This window comes from Bombus affinis, chromosome 15 (genome assembly GCF_024516045.1).
Source record: "Bombus affinis isolate iyBomAffi1 chromosome 15, iyBomAffi1.2, whole genome shotgun sequence".
NCBI lineage: Eukaryota > Metazoa > Arthropoda > Insecta > Hymenoptera > Apidae > Bombus > Bombus affinis.
The window spans coordinates 10868678-10893096 of NC_066358.1; the positions used below are offsets into that span (position 1 = coordinate 10868678).

Here is a 24419-nt window from a genome sequence, read left to right on the forward strand (position 1 = left end):
ACCTTTTGCCTAATTTATCGACTAATATCGATAAATATTATTCGTAATTGTGCGATTTAGCGATCGAAACGGAAAAACACCATTTTTCAACCGATTAACTTTGTCCCAATTAACGATTACACGTCATGCTACCACGGACGATGGATAACACACAATTTTTCAGAAATGCCGCGATACAGATATAGACGACATATAGAGCGACATAAGCTGTTGATAGAGGAAGTTACTCTTGATTTAAGATAATACGAGGAGATTCGTTGAAGTCGCGAATACGTATAGCACGTAAGTTTCAAGTTTCGCTGTGTCAATGTGCGTTCTGTATCGATTTGTAAAAACAATAACGATTTCTTGTTTAACGAACAATCTCTACGAGTTTTTATCCAATTTGATCGATTTCAAGTTGAAGTAAATTTGTTATCTATTTATCGTTCTTACGATGCATCGCGGTTTAATCGCCGTCTATAAACTCTGCAGTTTCAACGAACTTTAAATAGCATTCTCAGGAAAGAAATTTTCCAATCGCAAGAGTTTTCATATTAGATCGCAGAGAATGCTTCAGCGCGAAGATGGAAATTGCCACCGAGTTTCCAGAAGCGAAATTAACAACAGTATCTTTGATATATGATTGTTATATCCTTTGTTTTTCACTTTCATAGATGGACGATTTAGAAACGATTCGTTCGTAATTAAGAGAACAGTCTGCCGTTATAACGTAAAAAGAGAGTATTCGAAAGAGACGCGAAACGATCAAGTTTCAAACATTTTTCAATGCTGAACGTTAGACGTTTGTACAGCGTGTATTCGAGCATCGTGGAATTTATTCATCGCGAGTTTTTGGCTTCTAATGGAACAAACGGATTCCTGCTTTTCTCTTGCTTTTTCCCTTTTTCATCAAACGGGATACGCGCGAACGATCGGCAAAAGCGAATTAGATAGAGCCAGTCGGATAACACGGGGGTAGCTTCGTTTTACCCTTATCGATCAGACTGTAAGGAGAAAAACGCGTTTCGGCTGTTCGACGATCGAAAAACCTGTAGAAATATAAGAGTAGAAGAGAGTCGGTCAACCGTAAACTTGCGAAAATGGCGGTCACTTAACTATTTATTTCAAGTCGTAAAGAGGAGAAGAGGTCCGAGCAGACGTGCTTCGAGAGGTAATTGCTTGACCGAAATAAAATATCGAAACGCGCAGGATGATGAAATACGACAGGATCGTATTGCGTTTAATATCTAAAAAAATACGATCTAAAGAATAAAAAATAAAACGACCGATCAATAAGAAGAAATAGCCGGCATAATAGGAATAACGCAGAGGGAGGAAAAATACAACTATCACTTGCCTCGAAGCAATTCGATCCCGTTACAACTTTAAAACGATCTCGACAGCGTAGTTTCGCGATTATGCCCGTTAACGAAATTAATAATGGTCATGATCCGGATATTGGGGAAATTTTCCGCAAGAATTCACCGTCGCCCCGCTCGATTAATCCGTCCGACACGTTGTCAGGTGAAAGGTAATTGCTTATCTAGTATACCTGGCTTTCACATACTTCGATCGTCTCTCCCTCTCTCCCATATTTGTTTATCGATTAAAGCTTAACGCGTCGTTACAACACGCTCTCCATTAGCTATACTTTCGTGTCATGCGATTGCACATAATGGAGCGTTTACATAGCGGAGGAAGCGGCCACGGTCAGACCTTTGGCAAGGTTTACCACGCTATCGTGCTCAATTCTACCAATTATGCGAAAATTTACAACCTTCGGGGGAACAAAGTTTCGTGTTCATTAAAACTCTAAGATTGAAAAATGCTCCACTACCGACTCCACTAGACGTTTAGCGAAACATCGCTGCTCCGGTCCTTTAGCGAGTTTCCTTCCTCTCCAGTCTTTCGCTTTCACTTTCTTCCAATGCAGTTTTTACAGCTTTTACTCGAGCGGGACGTTGCAGGTATAAACTTTCAGAGAGAAAAAGAGAGAGAGAGAGAGATGGAGAGAGTACGTGGAATTTATTCCTTATTGTGTGTGTGTATATATATATATACAATTGCTACCTTTGCGTTTTTACTCATCGGCAAGCAATTAGTCGTTGCGAATGAACGTTAATTATTAACTCGAGAATTTCGCTACGGCCCGGTCGTAACCGCGTTTCCTCCGGCATATTTTCGGGACAATTTTGTTGTCGCGCCCCAGTTCCCCATTTCCGCTCGTGTAAATGTAATTACGCGATGCGGAGGATGTGCAAACAGGAAAAGCTGATGTGCTTGCTATCCTAGCTATGGAATTCCCGTAAGCGGTTATTGCCTTTTAGACTGGCAATATTTATTTCTGACCAACGTGGTTGGCGGTGAGCGCTGATTCGTTGATCAGAACGAAATCACACGCCAGACGTTGACAATTAAGATAACAATTCATCCTACACTACTGTAAGTTGAATTTCCGAGAGAGAATCGTATTAGATTTTCGCAATTTGTTTAAATACAACGACAAATTATTTTATACGTTACTTTAGCCGTATACTTACACACCGGGTGAATCTAAATTCGCGAAATCGAAGTAATCGAATACAAGTGAAGCCAATAAGACTCTGAGACTGAAAATCAAACTCCAAGATGGAAATCGGCGGCAACGAGATCACTCTGCGTGTTTCATTCTCGAGAAAGTTGAAAACTTGCACGAGAATGTCTTTGACTAATCTTTGTTGTAGAAATGTTTGTCGCTTGTTTGTTAAAACGAAATATTTCTCTGTTCGACTATCGACAGTGCCCGAAAGATCGTGCAGACCAGACTGATATAATTCGAATGTGCATAGAATGTACGTAATATTCGACCAAATATGTATATAAAATATCTACGGTAGTTGTTGCACAATAATATCCAGTACTATCAAATAGTTCTCGATCCAGAAAAGTGCGAATAATTTCGTGAATTTGCGTAAATACTGGCAATCTAGCAGGCAATAACTTACTAGGACGTTCTTCTAAAATGGGATATAGCAAAGGAGATAAAACGAAGTCGGACGATCTTGTCGGCAAGCGATTTAAAGAAAACCGTGTTTCTCCCTCGTTCGAATACTTGGGATAAACGAACCGAGAAAGCGCAATTCGTACGAAATCGTGAGACGAATTCAAGCTTCTAGAACTCACTTGTCATTTACATATGCACAGTTTGCTCTCTATATAAGGATTCGATCCTCTTACAACGTTTCTACACACCATCGATCATCTGCTGTTTTAGAAACTGCGATTCAAGTGGATCAAAGAATTAACACAGTGGAAAAAAGACACGGTCGCTGTCGCCCAATCCACGATATTAATCGTACAATATCGACGAACGAAAGTTCAAATCGCCTCGAAAGGATTTTCTTCTCACTCTCGTTCGTCGTTGCGTTTCGTTAAAATGGCAACTGTCGATCGGGCGATGCGGCGAACCTACAGCTTTCAATTTAGAATTTATCCGATTCCTCTTTTACGTTTATAGATCTAGAATGATTATCGAGAGGAAAATATAAATAGCGCAGGTTGTTTCTAATCCTCGTACGCTCCGTGTTACGTATACGCTTATCTAGGGACGGGGCATTGTATTTTAATAAATTTTTTCAAAATTATAACTATATATACGTACACAGATAACATAAAAATTGAATAATAATTTCTAGACACAGCACGGTATTCGAGTTTCGAATTTAGAATATATCGAATTATTTGAAAAGCGCGGAGTTAATCGGTTAGCCTCTGTACTCTTGTAAAAATTCTTCCAGCGGAAGAACGTTTTTTATCCTGTTAAAATCAAAATAGCGCATTATCAGCTCGATGATCGATCTCGTTTCAAGACTATCGGCCGACGGAAACTTGTTACGCAATTTCCCGGTTGACACATCTCCATTAATCGTTGAACTTTCGCACGTGGCCGAGGATTACCAGCGCAGACACTGAAACCTTACGTCACAGTGATGTACGAACTTTTGAATAAAAATTTCTTAACTAACATCCTAAGGCTATTATGTAGTACATTTTTATTTCCGTTAAAAGATCGAAGATAGGTCTTCGATTGCCAATACAAACAAAAATCGTAATAATCCTGCAGTCCTTGCAAAAGTAGTTTTAAAACGTATCGTCGCGTCAGTTTAGATCGTGAGACATGCATCTCTTTCCTTAAATGTTAATAACAGGGGCATTTCTTTATTTTGCAAAACATTTTGTAGAGCAAGTTTTTCCAAACAAACGAAATATCTTTAGCTCTAGTTAACTTTACTTGGCTTTACTTGGCGCTACTTGGCTTTAGTTAGCTCTAGTTAGTTCTAGTTAGCTTTAGTTGGATTTAGTTGGCTTTAGTTGGCTTTAGTTGCCTTTAGTTGCCTTTAGTTGCCTTTAGTTGGCTTTAGTTAGCTTTAGTTAGCGAAAAAAACATGCAGCGATCGAATTCATTTCGAAATATTTATTATTTTCGATATATCGTCTCTCGATAATCGTTACGTCAATGCCCAGATTATTATGCAATTTTGAATTTTGAATTCGATGCCATCTCGTATTGACAGGACGAGAATTATGATATAGTGGGAATCGTGGTTTTGATAGATCATTCGATATCGACGATTGAATTGAAATGAATTTTTTCTTCCAATAACGAACGCGATTTCGCGATTTCGTTCGCGATTTATCCATTTCCTGTCTTTCCTATTGATGTGTTACAAGATATTGGAATTCATTTTTCTACTTGCTATTAATTTACATCTATTTATTTATTCGATTCGTATGGTGGCAATTTATTCGCTCGTTACATCGCAATGATCGCGTGAATTACCTTGTTTACTTCGATTCCCGTGTATCTTTGTATCTTTAAATTTCAATCGTACAAACGTGATATGTCGATATTTAAAAAAATGTATTATATAAATAAAAAGTTGTTCGATATGCATAGTTTTAAATAGTAATAACTGTTAATAATTTCATCGTCGTAAGAAATGATCAATTTTCATATAAAGGCGATAATTAATAGGTTAGTGGAAAGAGGCGAACGTGGACGGACCGATATCCTCTTTCGCGATACACGAGTCCCTGATTCCAGCGAAAATTATCAACATAATCGTTATCAAGGTTCAGCGTGCAGCTGCTCGAGTTTCGGTAACGCGTACTCGTTATTACTTTGACGAGTAACATCGCCAGCGAAGATTAACGTTACCCTCGAACGAGGCTACCTTCGCCTTTCACAGCCTGCGAACCTGGCGTGACTCGTAATCGACACCAAACTTTGTCTCTCGGCAAACCGGACCCCACTCGTTCTCACCTTCAAAAAGGACAAGTCATTTATTTATTTTGTCATAAAGTTTCAGCCATTGCTCTCGCTATACCTAACCCCAATCGCAATCATCGTGCAGTCTCTCGTCGATTTTCATCGCGTATATCACGTACGTCTATATTATGCCGAAAACTCGAATCGTGGCGGCAATCTCCTAACATAGGTGATAACTTAAAACGAGGAGAGTTTTGCGGTATAAATTTCAAATGTCGGTGAACGAGAATCTGTTCGTTTCTTCGACCAAATGATATTTTCTTCCCTGTGTCCGATTATTTCGAGATAAAAGTCAAGCATCGAGCATAAGAAAAATAATTTCATCGGGGATGAAGAAATGAAAGTGTCGTTGAAAAATGTACGTCGGTTCATTGATATCGATCAAATCCGTTAACGGCACAATTTTTTGCTACTTGCTTAAAAAATGTGCAATGTGGGTTAACGACGAGCGTGATATAGCACGACGACGTTTACGTTAACCACGTTTTATACGTACGTTCTTTAAAAAAAAGTAAAATTACAATAAATCGACGTTACTTATTCCCTCGGAAGGAAATTTCTCTCCACGAAAAACCCGATTCTTGTCTTTTAAGCAGAAATGACATTTCTTCCCTATAAGGTAAACGTTATTCTTCGGAAGAATCGCGACTTTAAAGGAAGTTTAACACAGTTTCTCATTTCCATATCGTATTACGAAATCGAGTATAATAAAGGCGAGTCGGTATATTTACACTTTGAAATGTATTCCACGCTACGATCTTTTAGGTCTTTTCCACTTGGCAATTCGTAAATCAAGGAAGCAGAAATACTGCATTATCTTTCGGGACACAGTCTACAATGACTTCATTATGCAAATCCCAGCCCGCGTTTCTACTTCCAATCTAACACAGCTATTATTCCATTTTACTTTACCCGCTTTATCAGATACTGCTTCGGTGCGATCGTTCCACTAGGCACTATCTTCGCTCGTGTAATCTACCTGAATGGAATGGTCTGACCAAGCGCTATTCGTATCTACTTATTGGTCCCACGAGTCGGAATATCGTTTCAAACATTGGTTTCGCGTCGTCGGTGCTTCTTCCATATTCCACAGTTCCACTGACATTTAGTCGATCGTTTAATAGAGTATCGCGTTAGATACATTTTATATGCTGTAAGGCTTTGAAATTCCTCGAAAACGTCCCATAGAAGCAAACAATTTAAAAGAGTTTTATTCGTCTATCGTCTAAAGTAAAAATATTTATAATCGACATACAAATAATATAGTATTTTTGTAATGAAATTTCTAAAAGAAAGAAAAGACTTTGCGAGATAATTCGACCTTCTTTCGAAGCAAGTGAGTTTACAAGGTGTCGGTAAACTGTTTTGCGAATCGATCGTTTCCATCAGTCAGAAAGTTTAGCGAATCGGCGTGAACGAAGCACGCGAAAATAGTCGATAGTGGGATAAATATATCGGGTAACTATGTGGTGGTCTTTGTTATCAACGGCGTTACACGCGAGTAATTGCGCTCTCGATGGTGGCAACGATCGCGCCCCAGCCGTCCATCCGCGATATCGTTGCAACGCTCGAAACGTGTTCGCGCACCACTTTTAAAACGATTTTTCCATATTTCTTCCATCTACTTCCATCTATTCTACTTCGAGTAAAAGCGTATAGCAATTTTTTATGCCAAGTTTCTTCCCACGAATCTGTTCTTCTCTTAAATGAGATCGAGATACGCGAACACGACGCTACGCCGCTATTATATTCGCTCTTGGACGTTTCAAAGAATCACGTTCGAACGAACGATTCGACCAAAAGTTTTCCCACTCGGCGAACGAAACAGCTCGAAACTCTGAAAGCGATAGACTCGCAGATGCTGGATTCACCGTCCTTTGGTCGTTCAAGCTCCGCCACCGTTTCCGTTTTCCAGTCTCACGACCTCGATGAAACTTCAACGAGCAATTCGCACCGGCGCTAGTGAGAATATTTACCTTGCGAAGGAATCGCTTCGATAACCAAGGAAGGCCACTGGCAAATCGAACAACGAGGAATCGTCGAATCCGTTACTCGTTCCAACGATATTCCGCTGACGTACTTTCACGTTCTTGCGACGCTCGCGAGAGACGCGTCTTGTCGTTCTTCTAATTTGCACGAAACTCTGCACACGCTCGAGGAAACTTGATCCACTAAAAACTAAAAACTAAAAACTACGTTCGACATTCTAAGGACAAACATATATAAATAACAGTCCGTAGTCAACTCGGATAGTTTACACACCGAGCGAAATTTCAATTCAACAAGGATTCTACAACTTCTTCGTCTTTGTAGAAAAGAATGGAAACGGTCAGCGAGTTTCAAGGGTCAAACACCGTCGAGGAACACCGATTCAGAATCATAACGGAGGCTGCAAAAACGATTCGACGCGAAGAACTCTAGGCAGAGAGAGAGAGAGAGAGAGAGAGAGAGAGAGAGAGACGCGAGCTTTTTCACGCACGAGAATAACGAGCGGCACCGATATGTAGGTTAATTAAAAGTCGCTATTGCGAGACCCGACTCGGTAAACAGAGGTCGTCGCCGAACAAAGCACGATGCTTGTCAAATAGTTTCCAAGGAGTACCTTAATTTCTCTCTCTCTCTCCCTAATGCTCGCTTTATCAGCCCTTGTATCGACGTCGTTGTCGTTGTTTAGCTCGTTGCCCCTTTGACCGGTTGTTATCGTAACACCTAACTGTGAGATATTCGGACGAAAATTGGGGAACGCCTGTTGGTACGAATAGCGTGTACGCGTTGCGAGTGGATAAGAGCGTTGGAACAAAATGAATGTAATATGGTGGATGTTCCGTTTGATTCGAATCTTATTATTTGGAATAAACAAAAAAAAAAAAAAAATAATTTCATCAATTTAAATATTCGCAGTTTACTCGGGAGTTTAGTTTCTGCCTTAAACTTTAGAAACGTCCTCGGCCGGATATTTTCCGAACAAGCTCGACGATATTGCTGAGAAATTCCTGGCAAAATCAATGCGATCCTTCGACGAGTTAATGGAAAGCCGTTTAATCCTCCGTTCGGTACCAGCATCTTGCACGATTCATCGAGCTCGATGCTATTTCCCCGGAGCATCGACGACCAAATAACGAGTTTTTTAGATAAGCACAGTTCCGCTGGTATCGAACTGATCGAGCGTGTGCAGTGTGCACGCGTCCAAACGCTCGTAACAACGTCGACGGAAGGGGGAGGAGGATTTAATCCGTAATAAAAATGCAATTCGATTTCTTTCTCGATAGCTGGGCTAAAACGATAACGAACACCGGGGAAGATCCGACCTTGATCGTGATACTTTTGTCCGGTACAGTGACCGACGATTCACGATCCCCGTCGTGAAACAGGAAGACGCTTCGACGCCGTCTTACGCAAAAGAATTCATCGCAAAGCGGTTTGTTTCTTTCTTTCTGGCTCGTATTAGATTACCTATGGAAAAATGAAATGCCTGTTTTTTAACGGTGACGGCTATGTTTACGGAGGATGGACGTAACGAAGATTCGTATTTCGCGATCTTATTACATTATTATTAGTTTGAAATTCCTATGAGATGCGTGTATGATAAGGGACAAGGGTTCACACAGAACGAGTATAACGGAACGGCCGTTCGAATCAGTCTGCGAATAGAGTAGAAAATTTATGTTTTAGAACGTAACAGTGTTTGGGAAAAAGGGAAAGTACAGCGAAAAGGACTCGAGTTGAATATTCTTCGATTTTTATGCGCGTGTAACAACAAATGGATGACGAATTATATCGTGGATTTGCAAGTCACCATAACTTATTAGCACGAAAGAGCTGAAATTAATGCAACTTCTGGTCGGACGAATCGACCGAATTTATTTTCTATCCGACCAGAAAATTGTATTCAACGTTCAGAAACGTATGCCTGTCACGACGTAGTGTTTCTCTGTTACGCTATGGTACGTCAAACTTATATTATATACACAAGTGTATCAAATTTCTTCCGCAAGCGAAAGAAAGAATTTCATAGAGAATCAAGAATAAGGTCGCATATATCGAAATTTCTATTTTTTTACGTTATCTTATAACTTAACGTCCGTCATTAGAATCTTACGAATGAAAAAAATAGATGCGATCCTATCGGGTACATAGATCCTATCGAGTGCATATAATCGAACAATTCTGCACAATTTCAAACAGATCCTACCATTAATGTAGACGCAACGATAATAAAAGAAATCGCAATAGGGAAAGATTCAAACTTAAAAACCTGTTTACGTATACGCGACTGAGAGTTCGTATCGAATATTAGTTTTAACGACATTGGAAAATTTCATAGAGCTTCTATCGCGAATATTCGACTAAAAGAAAGCGGAAAGTAAATGGAAACTTGGAAAGCCTTGTCAAAAAGGATGCTTTTATTACCGTTACTTCAGGATACTAATCAGAAGCAGGAAAACCTGGTATTCGACGCAATTACCCTAGTGGGCTATATTCTTAAGCCGACCGAATGTCGGAGCCGCTCTTTTACCGGCTGAAATTCAACTTTGGCTATCCAATTGTGGCCTCGATCCAAAGGATTATTACTTACTTCGTTGCTCTCGTTTCTCTGCCTTTTCCTTCACTGCCTTCACTGCCTCCACTGCCTCCACTGCCTCCACTGCCTCCACTGCCTCCACTGCCTCCACTGCCTCTATTGCCCCCGAATATGGGGAGACGACCGAGGCATTGGATCGTTGATAGGTACTGGTCGATCGTTGATCGTTTCAGTTTGCAAAGACGTATACAGCGGAGACTCGCGGATCGAATAAATTGCGTTTCCGTAACGCTCGAGTATCGATCGATCGGCGATGGATCGGCCGCTGGCTGTACTTTCCCAGTCCATTGGGAATCCGTTGCGACGTCGATCAACTCGGAGATATTCGCAAATTGTTTCTTTCAAGCGTATATTTTTCTATATCGCGACTATATATCGTAAAAATATCGTATAATACCCATACGAGTAATCGAAAGTGTTAAAATGGACTTTATACCGACCAATTTCCTCCGAGTATAAGTATAAGAGAATTTCTTCGGACGATAAGAATGTCGTTGGATCGGAGAAAATATAGAGCGACGGTACATTTCTACCGGTATAATTGACACGTCGTGAAACCCCTACTCGTTGCTAGGGATAGGACAATTATTTCGAATTTACGAGATCGTCTGTTCGAACGGGAGGTGCTTTGCTCGCAACATTCTGCAGGGAAACGAGGCAACGTCGCAGGATACATCGCGTAGAGAGAAAGTCCGCGGCAGATTTCTGTTGGATTTTTTATGTTTCTATCTACGGTTGCCCATCGTCTGAAAGCATGTGCGACGCATAGATAAGTCTATCTATAAACTTGGTATATCGTAAAATACAGACATCGTAAGATTTGTGGATATCGCGTTTCAAGCGTGACACTTTGGAAATTTTAATTTTACTATTTACACCGTGAATATATCGAATTTTTGAAACGTTATGTTTCGTCATTATTTGTAATTATATTATAGATTAGAGTAGCATGTAGCGACGATAGCGATAAAAATTTATTCGATACGAAGGAAAAACATCGAAAAATTAGGTCTTTTGCGAATCGGGGAAAAAGGTTATAGGTCTATCTTCGAAGTTTCGAAACTCCGAACTTGCCGATTACAGCATCTAGCTTTCGTTCGAAAAATTCGAAAAGTCAACCTTTTCTTATCAAAATTTCGAATCGACACAACTCCATGCTACGATGTAAAGTATAATCGGTCGGACTTTACGAGAGCTACCAAAGCCCTGCGGATCTTTCGTAGCCGAGGTGCTAATCGAGTTTGAAAGTACCAACCGTTTGAAAGCTTCCAGGCAACGTGCTCGACCGACTTGGAAACTTTTCCCTCTTGGCTATCGATCGACCCTGCTACGAAAATTCATCGAAGCTTACGCGTAGAACGCTGATCAAACTGCCCTTAAAAATGTCGAGCGTACCCGGGAACTTGAGAGCTTTTTGGCAATCGGTAGACCGCGGATATTTATCGCGAATTATTATTTTTACGTAAATCTAATTAAACCGACGTAACCGACGTAACTTTGCCGATATTCTTTTGCAAGCAATAAGGATACTATACCTGAAATAAAGGTATAATAAAGGCTGAAACGTTCCGAAGATTGCTCAGCAGAGTATCCTTGACAACGTACGTCAAGGTGAAGGTCGTTGGAACTTTTGCTTCCATTCCATCAATGCGTGCATATACCTAAAATCAACGTGGACTAATACACGACATTAAATAAGAATATGGCTAAATAAAAAATAAGAATTATAGGTAACGAATGCAGGTCGATACATCGGGAACAAATATATATATATATATATGTATGTATGTATAATATTTATACAGCCTACTACGATGGAATTAACAAGAACGAAGAAATTGGAGTTAGGTTGGGGTTAGGTACGAGAAGTACAAACAGATTCGTTTGGTGGAAATAACCCATACACGTATATTTCGTTGACTCGAAACAAGATTAAGACTGCAATGGTGGCGCGTAAAGTATGAGAAAAAGTTTGCTCAAAGAATTCAACGTTTCTGCTTGACTTGTTAATTAATTTCGATTAATGCAGAGAAGCAGCAACTCGTAGCGATTCGTAACGTTGATGGAATTAGTTTGAAAAGTTTCGCCGGTAATTTAGCGAGTTTTACCATAGCGAGCATCAAAAATTCACCAGGTAACTTGTTTGACTTGAAAAGTTCAAGAGTACTTGTCTCGAGGCAAACGATTCTATCCTCTTTTTCCTCTTGGCTTTCCCGATACAAGGGACTGCTATCGTCTTTATTTTTATCCTCCACGAATATCGATCGGCACCCGTTTCTTTTCAGAGAAAATCTTGAAAAACCAGCGACATTGCCATTACCATTGCCGATATATTAATAGTAACCGCGTTATCATTTTCATAATCTTAAGTCTTAATCTTGTAATTTTGTAATTTTCATAATCGTACGAAAGAATACTGCATTTACTATGTTATATAAAGTATCGTTGTTTCGAGCAAAATATTTAAAGGTTAAAAACGAAACGAAATCGCCGGTACAACGTTCGGTTTCCTCGGACGCGAGGAAAAGGATGGTCGATGGGTTGATCCGGATCGCGAACCGTCGTTACATTTCAACAGGCCGAAAATTCTATCTTCAAGCGACTCTCGATGTCGTTTGATCTTATTTCTTTCACGAAAGTACAAATAATATTAAATATCGCGTCGCCAAGATTTCGTCAAAGTCTTGTCACTCGCAAAATATTTTTCTAGCCTGTCGTACGAAAAGACGCTTTAAAGAATTTTTATTAATCCACGATCTGCAAATCTCGCAGTTAGTTTTCTCGTTTTTCGTCGCTGCATCGCTCAAATTTACGAACGAATCGTTTTGTTTCACTGTATTTTATGATGGTTACAGACCCGAGATAATGTCAGCCAAAGTAACGCTAAGAAGTTACAATTTACAGCCAACAATCGCGGTACGATATTCCTTCGTTTCGAAGGTGTGAAATAAAATAGGAAATAATCTTGGCCTGTATATATGGATGTCGGTATATATCGGTAATCGAATATGTACCGAAATAATTCCGAGAGAAAGCATTTTCTTCTTTAAATAAACTAACACACATGCTTCTTTATACGGTTTACTTAAATAATGCCCATGCCATGCAGGCATGATTATTAATTGGACGATGGATGATTCGTCGGTATTACACGATCCACTCCATAAAATAAAGTTAGGTGGAGAAAAGTCCGATCGAATCGAATAACTGGAAATTCCTCTGGAAAATATATGGGCCGATGGAGGCGTAAAATTCCAAACGTATCGACATTTATTACACAGAATGCTAATACAAATTCAAAGAAATTGCTCGCAGATTCCAACGATTCCTTTTACCTCGATCGAGATTTTTCGCTTTCGAGCGAATTGTCGTCGTAGCACGGAATTTTAAAAATTAGTCCCCAAGTAAAAGATAGAGGACAAGAACCATGGCGTTCTATCGATCGGTGAACCGTGCAATTTTCATATAATAATTACTCGTTTCGCACGATCGAAATATCTCGTATTTTTAATTCGTATCGAGTCGTTAACGTTTTACTCGAGACAGAGAGGACAGTGGGTTTTATCGATTCGAAAATGAATATCAGCTCTTCGGTATGATAAGGAATAATCGGCGAAGTCAAGGTTGCGCTATATAAAGGATGGATCCGTGCATTTATAGGATAATCGAGAATACTTGAGTAAAAATGCATTGTGCCGGCATAGTGGTCGATATACGGCACTCGAACGGTTTCTCGGATAACGTTGGAAATTCACCGCATTCTGTAAATTTTCGATAGGATCGGTGAACTGGGTAACCGTAAGCTCTCCAGACATTTTATTTATGCATTCAGGCATTAATTTGACTTCGTTAGAACCAAAGTGGTTATTCCTCGGAACACGCTCACGCTAGCGTCGTTAAAATTAATCTTATCTACTTGTAATAGCGTGTTATATAATTTTCTACGATTACATTTTCGCACAAATAAATTTACCCATGTCCATCGATATGTCTAAATCAATTACTTCGATCGCATTAAAGAATATTTAAGCGAATATTTTAACGTTTTGAATAAACGCGAATATTAATAACAATAAATTAATTAATTAATAATAAAATCGAGGAAAAAAGTTTCGAACGTTTTAAAATACAATTTTCTCGAAACGATCTTTACGTTTTCTTGGTCGTTGCGCGTTGTTTTCTAAACGAATGCCTCGATTTAGAAACCTAGAACCCTAAATAGATAGTTTTAATCGTCGTTTTATGCCATTGATTCGGCAAAAGTGTTTGCGAAAGATTCGATTGCTGCTATATCTATGCGACGTGAGTGGAGGGGCAAAGAATGGACCAGAGATCGATCGGCGGGTAAACATCAAGTAGTACGAGCCAGTTTATAGTCGGACAGTACGGCCATGATTTGTAAATTAAACTATTTCCCATTTCCTGTCCTATCTCAGATCGTCGATCGTCGAATCATTTTAGGTATAAACGAGAAGAAACTTTCGATATTTTTCATCGAATCACTCGTGATATTATAGATTTGCTCGCTTGATAAAATGTATCTGATCGCAAGCGACGATAAAAGATTCGTCTCGACCTTTTTATCCTAAAATTTAACATAAATACCTGATAATAAGGTATCAACTATCTATCAACTATCGATGAAACGATGATACGCACGATTGAGATTATCGCAATCACTGTGTAATCACGCTTGGTTTTCCATAACGCAGGGCTATTCTATAAATCGTATAAACGAGGTAAGACTCGATGCACGACACGATGCCGATACGATGCAAGAGAACGCGATTTTTCGAAACTCAATCTTCGTGGAACACTTTGCGTTTTTAACGCAGTAACTCGATTATTTCCGCCACGAGGCGACCGAGGCAGCCCCCTTGTCTACGGGAAAAATGGAGAATAATACAATTAAGAACGAACCTACTTCCTCCATCATGCTAAATCCATAAAAATGCAAATATTTACATTTTCATTCAGTCATAAAATGAAATTAATCGTAAAATACGAACGAAATAGAGAGAAAGGTTTTTGGCCTATTTTTATCTATTTTTATCCATAATACGTACGTATACCGTGCCGTATTACGTATCGCGCGATCTACGTTGTCGGTTCGAATGGATAACAAACGAAGAAAGAGGAACAATCTAATTGCAGATCTATTAACGTTAAATAATGAACGTTAAATTAACGATTAATAATATCGATCGACCTATTTCACATTACTAACCCGATATAATTACTAGCGTCGTTATTACGTTTGATTCGCGATGCTGCCACTTCAAACAGGATACGATTCACCGGCAAACTAATTACTCCACTGTTTCTTATACCTTGGAAAAAGAAGAAGGTCATGAAAGAAAAAGGAGGAAGAAAAAAAGTGAAACTCATTGCGTTATGTCACCTTTGACGAAGAAAAACGAGATGAAACGCCAAGAACCATCGAGAACGCAATCATGGCAACTTTTATTAGGATCTTGGAAGATTACTTTCAGATCTCGATTGGAAACTTTCGTCTCTCGTCCGAATCTTTTCTCGATTTCCCTTGCCACGTGGATTGGCTCACCAGCAACATCCTTTTCCATAGATGCTATTGGAAAAACTCTCAACCCGGAGAAATAGTATCGAATTAATCGGCGATTCCTGAACCATCGACCGACCAACGTCTTTCCAACGAGGGAAAAACTATGCTTCGAAGTTGGCCGAACGGTCGATCGAATCGCGATTATTTGAATTTTTAGTACGCGAATGAAACTTTTATCGTTTTGGCATTAGCTATCAAAACTAGCACGGAGGAGAACTCGCGAACGAAAAATTCTTCCAACACGTTCAAGAGTATCTCTTATACGAATAACAATGTTAATAACAGTGTTAATAAATTTGCTCGAAACAAGCTGTGGTGGATGGTTTAATAAATGATAAGCGTAAAGATGACAAAGCGAGAGTGGTCGAAATTATCGAAATTCTTGGAATTCTTCGAACAGACGACGTTCGTGAATATATCCGCTAGGAAAAAGCTTAGCTTACTTTAAGAAGCGTTCCTATCCGATTAAACGCCGATTACTTAAAATAATACCTTATTAGCCTGATTTAGAAATTGTCCCTTGGCGCCGCAAACTTTTCCAGTGCAAGAGTAACTAAGCTTTCGCTAATTGCCCCTCGAATACTTGTTCCAACACCACTCTACGTCAAATTCACATTTTATCCGGAAACTAAACCATCGACCATTGTACTCGTTTTAGTCTTAATGTTCTGTCTTCGGTCCATCAGTCGAACGACTCGAAATACGATCGAAAGATTCGTCCTCGACTTTAACGACGTTAAAGTTTGCGACGTTAAAGTAACGGGCCTGCGGTAGCTCAGACGGAGACACAGAGGGCTCTTTGCCGATTCCAATCCCGATTCGCACGCGCCTTTGGCTCTGCATGTTCGAGGATTTCTACGGAGAGCAAAATCAGATCTGTTTCCAAGGCATAGCGAGTGCTTTGCCGGTCAAAGGAAAAATTAAATCTGCAGCCAGCCTCTCCGACGTCTCTGCTTTCTAATTCCGCTTCAAAGGAGCGCCGACCATGTTACTCGAACGAAAAGGCTTTCAGATCGATCAGGACGACTTTTATTGTACAAAAAGCAAACGCTGTTCTATCGTGTCCGGCCGATCCGATTCCTCGAGATCGCAGATGCGAAGGAAAGATCTTGTTTATTCGCGGATGTTAGAGTTTCAGGGTAGAAACGATAAAAGTTTTCAGGATTTCCTTCGACGCGATATTCAGGCGATATTCGAATCTTCCACCGATTTTAGTTTCATCGAAAATCATCGATAATCGTACAAGCGAACTGGGCATCGAATTACAACGAAACGATAATTTTATAATATTTTTTCGAAAGTTACCGCATCGAACAAGCTTTCGTTTTTCCTGGAAACGATCGTCGAAACGCGTTACAATGTTAGAGGAAGATCGATCGAGGAAGAAGCGCGATCGATCGAAAAAGTAGCGGTGGAGCAGCGGAAACAAAGCGCGTCAGTGACAATGGAACGTCTATAGTCGAACGCGCTTCGTATCAGCTATAACGGTGCCTATTCTTCTCGGCAGCTTCAGATACGCGTATTACCTGGCGTATAATATGGCGAATAATATGGCGAAAGTCGCTCGGCCGAGATACACCATATTCGTAGTTAGGAAATTGCAAATACGTATAATTAGATTTTCAATGTACGGTATATGACGAAGGTGTTTGAACACACGTGGAAACCATTTGTGAATATTACGAATATTACGCGTCGTTATATCAAACGTTTGAAAAGTTTCATCAGGACTATAGCGATTATATCATGTCATCGTGATTATATGAGTAAGCCTTGAAACAAGTCTAAAAATGCAGTCTACTTTTATTCAGCGGGACTACTTTTAACGCTTAAAATAGCTACGCATAGTTGCCTTATTTTATTATATTTTCCAGACTTGCGTATCAACAGAAATATGAAGTTGGGACGTTTGGTTGCAGGAGCAAAGTGGCGGCAGCGCTTTTAAACAAACATCTGCAGATCAATGGGATTTCGGCCGGCTTGACCACGCTGCCAACTGTGGATCAATCGTCGCCGGATCCACAACAGGAAGATCCACCGATCACCAGCAGCAGCAAAATGAGAAGGGAACGAAAGGCTGCGAGAACATTGGGAATCATCGTGTCAGCGTTTCTGGCTTGTTGGCTTCCCTTCTTCCTCTGGTAAATTTCTTCGCCATTGTCGAAAATCGTTCAGTCTCGCTGTCACGTTCAGTCACGTTTATTTATCCAGAGAACTGCGATACATCGAAATTACAAATTACGCCTTCCACCAATTACACTACGCCTTCGAACATTTTATAAATGTGCAACGATCCGCGCTCTCGTTATAACGCGTTCCAATCGAGTTACATCGCAGCAACAAAATTCTTACCAAAGACGCGTTAAAGAACAATTCTAACTTTTAACTTTTCCACGCTTTTCAACCGACGGAAACCCTGATCCTGTCCACCAGCTATACCAGTTTCCTTACTATTCCTTATTATTCCTTATTATTCCTTGTTCCTTCCTGATCCAGTCGAGTTCGTTTTAACGAGATCTAAGGAAACACGATCCAAGTTGAGCCGACTTCCGGCTAATTGGCAAAACTCGTTTGAATATATTAAGACGTGCATTAAACGTTCGCGTGGTCTAAAAGGACTTTGAAACTACGATAGTTCCATCGAATTAACCGGAATACGATTACGATCGCGATCAATTATATCTTTTCCCTGTTTCCTTCCTACGGTTCTAAATTTTTCTTCGATCGAGGAAACGAACATAAAGGAAGAAGAAGAAGAACGAGGGAAGAAACAAAAAATCACGATACGATAGGAAAAGTAGAGTACGATGAAAAAATATTCCATTTGAAAGCCGTATGTACCTTCTGTACGAATATAGGCGATAAATTCACCTGCTTAATAGCGACAAGACTGGTAATAAACCAAGTACAGTTCCCAAAGTAAATCTCGTTTCGCGGATTTTAAAATTCAAGATTTTCAAAGAAAGTGTATATATAAAGTGTCTATAATTCAAAACTGCCAACTTACCAATTCGCTGATTTTTATCGATTTCTAATGATTGTAGTATCGGAAATAAAATATTATTACCGATGATGATTTATTTACAATGAACGGATTGTACGGATGTTGATTAAACGGAAGAACGTAATTTAGACAACTCAATAGTTAATTTGCAACACTCGTCACCACGGATCCAACGTTCTCTCTGTCACGCGGACCACGCTCTCTCGACAACGCAACTCGCGCTCTCTGATTTCTCGATTCACGCTCTTTGGCTTCTCCACCGACACTGACTGTTCTAGCATCCCTTTGTCTTTTCTTAGGCGCGCATCACGCACGTGTTTCGCAACCGTGCGTGGCCAGGGTCACGTAGGCCTTTTCTACGAAACTATTTAATCGAAGGACCGACGACACATCGATGGGCCCGACGGCGACATTGTTTATAGTTTACTCGATATCTCTTAGGCCTTTCGTTCACCATACCACACGATGATTCTTCATTGTACGAGAGAACCCACGCGAAATAAACATGTATCCAAAGTACAGTATCTTTAATCATATCCACGAAAACACGAATTTCGACATTATTATAACCGTACAAAATGTTTGTGTCGTTTCCTTTTCCTCCATTTATTTATTTGCGATATCCATTTATTTATGATTTTATATAATCATATATATAATATCATATAAATTATATAACAATTCATTTTTAATTCAATTTTACAGACAAAAATGTAGAATCGATGTGACGAAAAATCGCGATATCTCTACGGTGGTCGTGTTCCGCGTATTTTTAATTCAATTTTCTTTTACTGGGAATATTTTTAATGACGTAACCGTCAGGTTATACAGTAGCCACAAGGCCATATATATAATATTTTATATAATTTTATATTCGTTTATATGATTTTTATCCATTTATTTACGATATATTCCACGTTTATAACTTTTCAATCGCTTCTACAGGTCTCTGTGTATCCCATTTTCTCTTTTAAGAAAGAATTTTGTGCAGACCAGAATAAAATAAATAATGGATGGACAATACAACGGACGTTGAATGCATTGGCTCGTTGAAAAACCATATCTTCTCGTTTATTCGAACATATTTGTATTCAATTATCATGTAATCGTAATAGTTTAATTACCGCGTTTAATGCTCGATCAGTAACATTGCGAGACTTTATTATTTCGACTCGCCACCCGTGATAGAAACCTGGATTTCCTTTCTATCGCATTGCGCTACATCTCGCAGACCTTTCGATGCGAGCATATTTATCTATTAATCCACTATACGGACATTAATATTATATTATGACTAGGAAATTACTCTAATACTCGTGGTAAACTCTGATATTCTAACATTAACTAACAATAGTGGCAAGCCCACCACGATCACGATCACCGGAATCGTTTTTACAAGCCAAACTTTCCCGTTTTCCTACCGAACGTCCCGAAGAATCACGTTTCCACGGAAATTCTATTCCAGCCCTGAACTTTCGCTCGAACGCCCTGAAAACGCTACTTTAAAATAGACCAAGGTAAAAAGTAGGTGCTTGCGATTCAGTGGAATTTCGATGGGCTGGGCCCTCGTTTGCTCGAACGCTTTCGATATTGCGGTGCATCCCAAAATTCCTGAGGACTTGGTGACGCGACCGCCAGCCGGGGCTCGAGAAAGGCAGGACCCGATCGATAACGTCTCCGGCGTAAAAGAATCTCAAACGGCGTTTCCTACGCGTTTCGCGACGTTGCAGTCGCATCGTTGCAGATGCTAACGATGATAATAACGTCCATAAGTGTTTCAAACCGAGAACGAACGCTTTCAAGTCGATTCGAACTTGTGTTCTACGATTACTCGAAGAAACGAAGAAAGTACTCCGTTTTTCAGGATCACTTGCCCATCCTGACTACGACGCTATCCTCTGATCGGCTAAAATGGTCAGTATCCTGGACCACGTACGATACGCGCACGCATATCGCCGTCGGATTCTCGGTCCAAGAACCGTCGCGTCAACCGCCGTGCGTACGTCACGAATAATTTCTCCAGCACGCGTACGTTTGCGTTTCGGCACGATTTAGCGGCGCTGCGATGCCGGAAATGTCGCAGCGATCCTGACAAATGTATTCTGGCCGATCCCTTTGTTTATCGAATTTTCATTCAAAAGCTCTATTGTTATGCGCGTTCCCGTTCACCGTGTCACTGTTCGAGCTCTCTTCAGATTTGTCAGAGCGGAGCTTTTAACCAGAGAGAGGCAGAAGAGACACTGTTTCTACGTTACGAACGTAATGGCACGATCATTCGGACGCGGTTTTTATCCCGTCGTTTTATATAGTTTTCTATGTCTTGCGCGATCTCGACGCAACGAGTTGTACTTTTTCCCTGTGTAATCGAAAAACAAATTGATAATAATTAATAATAATTGAAAATTGGCAATAAATATTCGCAATAGACTCAGCTTCCAAGTCGCGGCTACTTCAGCTCGGATAAGGCGTTTTTAACCTTTCTATCGGTTTCGCGAGTTATTCTTACATTCTGTGATCAAAGTGGTAATTCGTGTTCTCAAATTGTTCCCAATGAATACTCGATTTCAGATTCGATCGGTTCGATGCCCTCGACAAATTCGGCAGATCTAATACGGTCGTATCGCTAGCAACCTCTTAAAAATGGTCATCCATGATACTTTGTTTTAGCGCGTTTGCTGGTCACATTACATTGGCGAGTTAACAGTAGCTATTTTCTACGAGCAATCGTATATCATTATTTAAGGAAACACATACGAACAGTAATAACCATAAATTCAGTGCTTTTCGCGTTTACGATTCGCCAACGACGAACTTGGACGTTTCGAAGCTTCGCTCGTGCTTCTTTTTGTTCCAAATAAAAACACGCTACATATACCGATAATAATCACTTCCTCGATCTTCCTTAATCAAGATAAATCGATCACTTGGATACGAAATAAAAGCGACGTATCGTCCCGTCGCTAATCGTTCGATGAATCATGCGGATCTTACCTGATCGAGAAACGCTATAACAGGTATCGCACCTATCGAAAGAAATAATAGAAACGACTCGTGCAACGCAACAAGTGACTGCGATAAAATTAGATAAAGTTGGTTCGATCGCAAGAAAAAGTATTGGCTTGACAACTAAGTGATTGCGAATTTTCTCAATACCAACTAATAACAAAACCCGCGATCGCTTAGTTGACGACCCAATAAAATTCGTATTTTCACGAACTTTGCCAAATGGATGATAAATTGGATCCTAAACAGATATTCCTATCGTTTAGCAAATACTCGAAGACTATACTCGACGTATTACGGATCTTCGTACGTTTTTATCTATTTTATACGCATTTTAACGGTTTGGCAACTAAGGAATGCGGATCAGTCGGTATTGGCGTTGATTATATTAAACAATTATACGGAATAAATATATTCCGCGGTTTTAGCTATTTCTAAGAATCGCTAAGTAAGATGCTCAAGGTTATACGGTAACAAGGCATTTAAACGTTATCCTTAAGAAACACGAGACATTTTTTACGTATAAATGGAACAAGCTACGCGATATTTAAATCATCCTCTCTTGTACAAAAAAAAGTACAGAGATGTCCGAATATTAACGCGAGTACCTAACCGTATATTCGAGATTTTTAAGCGTTCGAATAGACGGCAACTGCGGGTTTCGCATATTCAGCCGACAGAATGAAACGAAGGAAACGAAGAATCGTGCCGATTCTGCCGGCCCATGCAACGATTTTCTCCCTACGAATCGCAATTTCCACGACAAACGTTCATTTCTCCGGTGTTTTCAGCTGTCTCGTCGAATCGACGAAAGTTATCGCGTTGCTTTCTTGTCTACTTGCCTCCGGCTACGCTCCTCTCGAGCCTCTCCGTCCAACTTGTCTCCTACCTACGCGACGTTTTTCTTCGCGCCACTTTGTTTCGAGTTTTTCGCTTCGTCTAATGGAAAACGTTCGTTCTCGTTTCGCGGAAACGACGAAACTTTTTCGTAACCGAAAGAGATCGTCGCCGATAGAAATCAAACGAGATTTAAGCCTGTCTCTTTCGAGAAGAAAATCCACTGCAACGTTCCGCTGGTTTTACACCGTCTTTCGACAAAGAAAACTGTGAATTCGTTTCGAGTTTTTCAATTTTCTATTTCGCGAAGATTTCGCCAACCGTTTCGCCAACGATGCAGTTAGTTTCATCGGCGGTCGAAAGACGAAAGACTCGTACTCTTTCAGTGTGAATCGTATTTCTATGAATCGTATATTAGCTTAAGGAAAGACGAAAATCGATAATTGCATGCTTTTAGTTAGCGAAGAAGGTTGTTCGATCGAGGAGGAAACGAAATTCTTCGATTCTTAATAATTTTACCGCATTTTCATCAACTGCTACGGAAAATGGGGGAAAAAAAAAAGAAACGGAGCAGCTGCAAGTCGATGTTGCAACAACTAGAGAGCCAAACAACGGAGCGCCAAACTTCGGACATTCGACTTGGATCCGTTGATTCCTCGACGGTGTTGGGGTAAAGGGGTGAAAAGCGTACAGCGGCTGGACGAGTTAATAAAGCGAAACGTACACGGACAAGTTGGCTGAGTGTGCGAAATCGCGGCATTTTCCCGTCGACCCCGTTTCACGGCAACCTTCTTTCAGCCTTCTCTCATTCTCGTCCTTTCTCCGCTTCTTTCATCCACCTGCTCCGCTCCTCGTCTGCAACCGCGAAATAATTCTGCGCCGCGCCTTTCTTTCCAAAGCTCGACGAGGCGCACGGATTTCTCAGCTGCTCCTCTCCGGCCTTTTCATCGGATTTTTACAACTCGACGATTCTTCGTTATCGATGTTCAGCGTGCCACGGTTGCGATCGGACCGGATCAACCATTATCCGAATTAACGGGCAGACGTAACTGCTCGGACGTGAGAATCTTCGGGTAATGAAAAGCGCGTCATGTTTTCTAATTATTATTCTATGTTTCAAAGAGAGTAACGATTCAACAACGATCGTCAAAAATACGATACAATGTAGATAAACGTAATAATTTGTAATTTATTTACGCGTTTTACATCTTCTTTACTAATAATAACAACTTGGAATAAATTTCTCGACTCCATGAGCTGCGTCGAATTATACTTTGTTTGTACGTGCTTGAAGCCCTTAATCGAAAAAGCCTAAGCCGTCGTTTCGAAATCAGGAGGCTGTCGATACAGTTCTTCTTTTTTTTACAGCACGACGACTTAAACGTGGATGGTTCACGTAGATTTAGACTTTTAAGGCAATAAAGAAGCAATATATAAGCGAAAAAACAAATACTTTGCTTTAAACATCTCGCTTTAAATATCTAACTTTCCCACAAATACGTAAATTTGCGGAATAATAAATAATCCATTTTCTTCCCACATATGTAGATCGACAAGGCGGCGATTTCGTTGAAGCATCGAACAAGGTGCTCGAAGATCTGGCTTGTTACCGGAAAAACGAGCACTCGACTCGAATAGAATCGAAAGAAAAAAAGAAGAAAGGGGATGAAAAGCTGACGATTCCGAGAGATTGGAAAAGTTCTTGAAAGCTCTCTCTCTCTCTCTCTCTCTCTCTCTCTCGTAGAGCCTCATTGGGTGTCACGGAGAAGAAGTCGTTTAACGAGCAAATCTTTTTTTCTTCGCTGGTTAAAAGAAACACCGAAGCATAAAAGCCATCCCCCTCGAATGTGCATCGAGATCGCTAGAAGGATCTCACTTTGGATTCAAATCACGGCTGATATCGAACGAGCTCGAAAATTCTCAGCCCAAAATCAATATGCCAGTTTATCCGTATTTCCTATAATTGTTATTATATTTCGTAAACAAGCGAATTTCCTAAAATGCTTACGCGACTAAACTACGTCTCCAACAGCCAAGCAGATTCGATCGGTCGTAACATTTCCATGCGCGCTTGGTTGCCCTTGCATTCGTAAGATCGATACATCAATCGTGTGCACCACCT

At 40.2% G+C, this 24419-nt stretch overlaps 1 protein-coding gene across 3 annotated transcripts in view; it reads left to right on the top strand.

Moving 5' to 3' along the window:
* The window catches only part of LOC126924879 (octopamine receptor beta-1R-like), a 48922-nt gene that overhangs the window by 21418 nt on the left and 3085 nt on the right, over positions 1-24419 (top strand). Inside the window, exon 3 of one of the 3 annotated variants that reach the window (XM_050739824.1) lies at positions 17328-17594. The exons of 1 other annotated variant lie outside the window; for it this stretch is intronic. In XM_050739824.1, the coding sequence (XP_050595781.1) occupies positions 17328-17594 (267 nt within the window). The remainder of the gene's footprint in view (positions 1-17327; positions 17595-24419) is intronic. One more of the 3 variants, XM_050739825.1, reaches the window with a different exon arrangement.